Source organism: Lepidothrix coronata, unplaced genomic scaffold (genome assembly GCF_001604755.1).
Source record: "Lepidothrix coronata isolate B3197 unplaced genomic scaffold, Lepidothrix_coronata-1.0 Scaffold2557, whole genome shotgun sequence".
NCBI lineage: Eukaryota > Metazoa > Chordata > Aves > Passeriformes > Pipridae > Lepidothrix > Lepidothrix coronata.
Window position 1 is genome coordinate 1 of NW_016692737.1, and position 2347 is coordinate 2347.

Sequence of the window (2347 nt, forward strand, 5' to 3'; positions counted from 1 at the left end):
GTATCCAGGTGCTGCTCATGGTGGGGCTGCCGGGCTCCGGGAAGACCCAGTGGGCTCAGAAACATTCCCAGGAAAACCGGGAGAAGCGCTACAACATCCTGGGAACAGAGGCCGTCCTGCACCAGCTGCGGGTGAGCACCGGGAATTCCGGGAACGCCCACGATGGAGTCGGGAGGGGAAACAGGGATTGAGGGGGGGGGGTTGGGGGAGGTTCAGAGGGAATTTGGGGGGGGTTGAGGGAAGTTTAGAGGGAATTTGGAGAGTTTTGAGGCGGGAATTGGGAATTTGGGGGAGTTTGAGGGAAGTTCAGAGGAGATTTGAGGAATTTGAGGAGGGAATTGGAAATCTGGGAGTCACTGAGGGAGGTTAAGGGGGATTTGCGGGAATTGGGGGCAGTTTGGGGGGACTTTGAGGGAGGTTTAGAGGGGATTTTTTAGCTGCTTGAGGGCGCGGAGGCTCCTCCTGCTCATTCCCGCTTTTCCGACGGTTTTCCAGACGAGGGGTCCGGACGTGGAAGAGCTGGATGCCAAGAGCAGAGACCTGCTGACTCAGCAGGCAGCCCAGTGCCTTAGCAAGCTGGTCCAGATCGCTCCCCGCTCCAAGCGGAACTTCATCCTCGACCAGGTATCCCGGGAAATCCTTCCCCCCTCCGGGAGCTCGGGATCGCCTCCTCCGCCTCCTCCCGATCCCGAATTCCCGCCGTTCTCCCTTCCCAGTGCAACGTGTACAACTCGGGGCAGCGCCGGAAGCTCTTGGCCTTCAAGGGCTTCTCCAGGAAAGTCGTGGTGATCGTCCCGACGGAGGAGGACTGGAAAAAGCGGCTGGAGCTGCGGAAGGAGGCGGAAGGGGAGGACGTGCCCGAGTCGGTGATGCTGGAAATGAAAGGTGGGAACGGGTGGGAAACGAGGCGGGGGAGAGGAAAACCTGGAGTTTTCCCGTCGTTCTGGGGGCCGGGGGCGAAAGGCCGGGACTGACGGAGGGAATTCCCGTCGTTCCCGCCGCAGCGAACTATTCCCTGCCGGAAAAGAACGATTACCTGGACGAGGTGGTTTACGGGGAGCTGGGCAAGGAGGAGGCGCAGCCCTTGGTGTCCCGGTACAAGGAGGAGGCCCGGAAGCTGCTCCCGCCCTCCGAGAAACGGGCGAACCGGCGCAACAACCGCAACAAGCGCAACCGGCAGAACCGCAACCGCGGCCAGGGATACGGTGAGGGGGGACAGGGAGACAGGGATAACGGGATACAGGGATACGGGGAGGGGGGACAGGGATACAGGGATACGGTGAGGGGGAAAAACAGGAGACAGGGATACAGGGATACGGTGAGGGGGAAAAACGGGATACAGGGATAACGGGATACGGGGATACGGGGAGGGGGGACAGGGATACAGGGATAATGGGATACAGGGATACGGGGAGGGGGAAAAACGGGATACAGGGATAACGGGATACGGTGAGGGGGGACAGGGATAACGGGATACAGGGATACGGGGAGGGGGAACAGGGATACAGGGATAACGGGATACAGGGATATGGTGAGGGGGGACAGGGATACAGGGATAACGGGATACAGGGACATGGGGAGGGGGAAAAACGGGAGACAGGGATAACGGGATACAGGGATACGGGGAGGGGGAAAAATGGGAGACAGGGATAACAGGATACAGGGAAGGGATACAGGGATACGGTGAGGGGGGACAGGGATACTGGGATACAGGGATAACGGGATACAGGGATACGGTGAGGGGGAAAAACGGGATACAGGGATACGGAGAGGGGGGACAGGGATACAGGGATACGGGGGTGGGGACAGGGATACGGGGAGAGGATACAGGGATACAGGGAGGGGGTACAGGGATATAGGGATACGGGGAGGGGAAACAGGGATAACGGGATACAGGGAGGGGGTACAGGGATACAGGGATAACGGGATACAGGGACACAGGGATACGGGGAAGGGATACAGGGATACAGTGAGGGGGGAAAAACGGGATACAGGGATACAGTGAGGGGGGATATGGGGATACAGGGAGGGAAAAACGGGATATGGGGATACGGTGAAGGGAGAATGGGATACAGGGATCCGAGGATACGGGGAGGGGCAAACGGGATGCAGGAATACGGGGAGGGGATGGATACGGGGATCCCAGGACACAAGGAGGGGCCGGATGTGGGGATCCGGGGCCGTGGGGAGGGCCCGGGGGTTCGGGGCTTCCCAAATCCCGGCTCTGATCCGGCTGCTCCCGTTTTTTCCCGGCAGTCGGGGGCCAGCGCCGGGGCTACGACAACCGCGTGTACGGGCAGCAGCAGTACTGGGGGCAGCCCGGCAACCGCGGGGTGAGCGAGCACCC

The 2347-nt window shown here is 60.6% G+C and overlaps 1 protein-coding gene across 1 annotated transcript; it reads left to right on the plus strand.

Annotated features, from left to right (window-relative positions):
* Positions 1-5: 5 nt before the first annotated feature.
* LOC108491905 (heterogeneous nuclear ribonucleoprotein U-like protein 2) lies at positions 6-2341 on the plus strand (the record flags this gene model as incomplete). The annotated part of the gene is made up of 5 exons (XM_017803700.1): positions 6-131; positions 496-624; positions 717-885; positions 1005-1205; positions 2257-2341. Coding segments are annotated over 5 exons (710 nt in total), but the record flags the coding sequence as incomplete, so codon positions are not given.
* Positions 2342-2347: the final 6 nt, after the last annotated feature.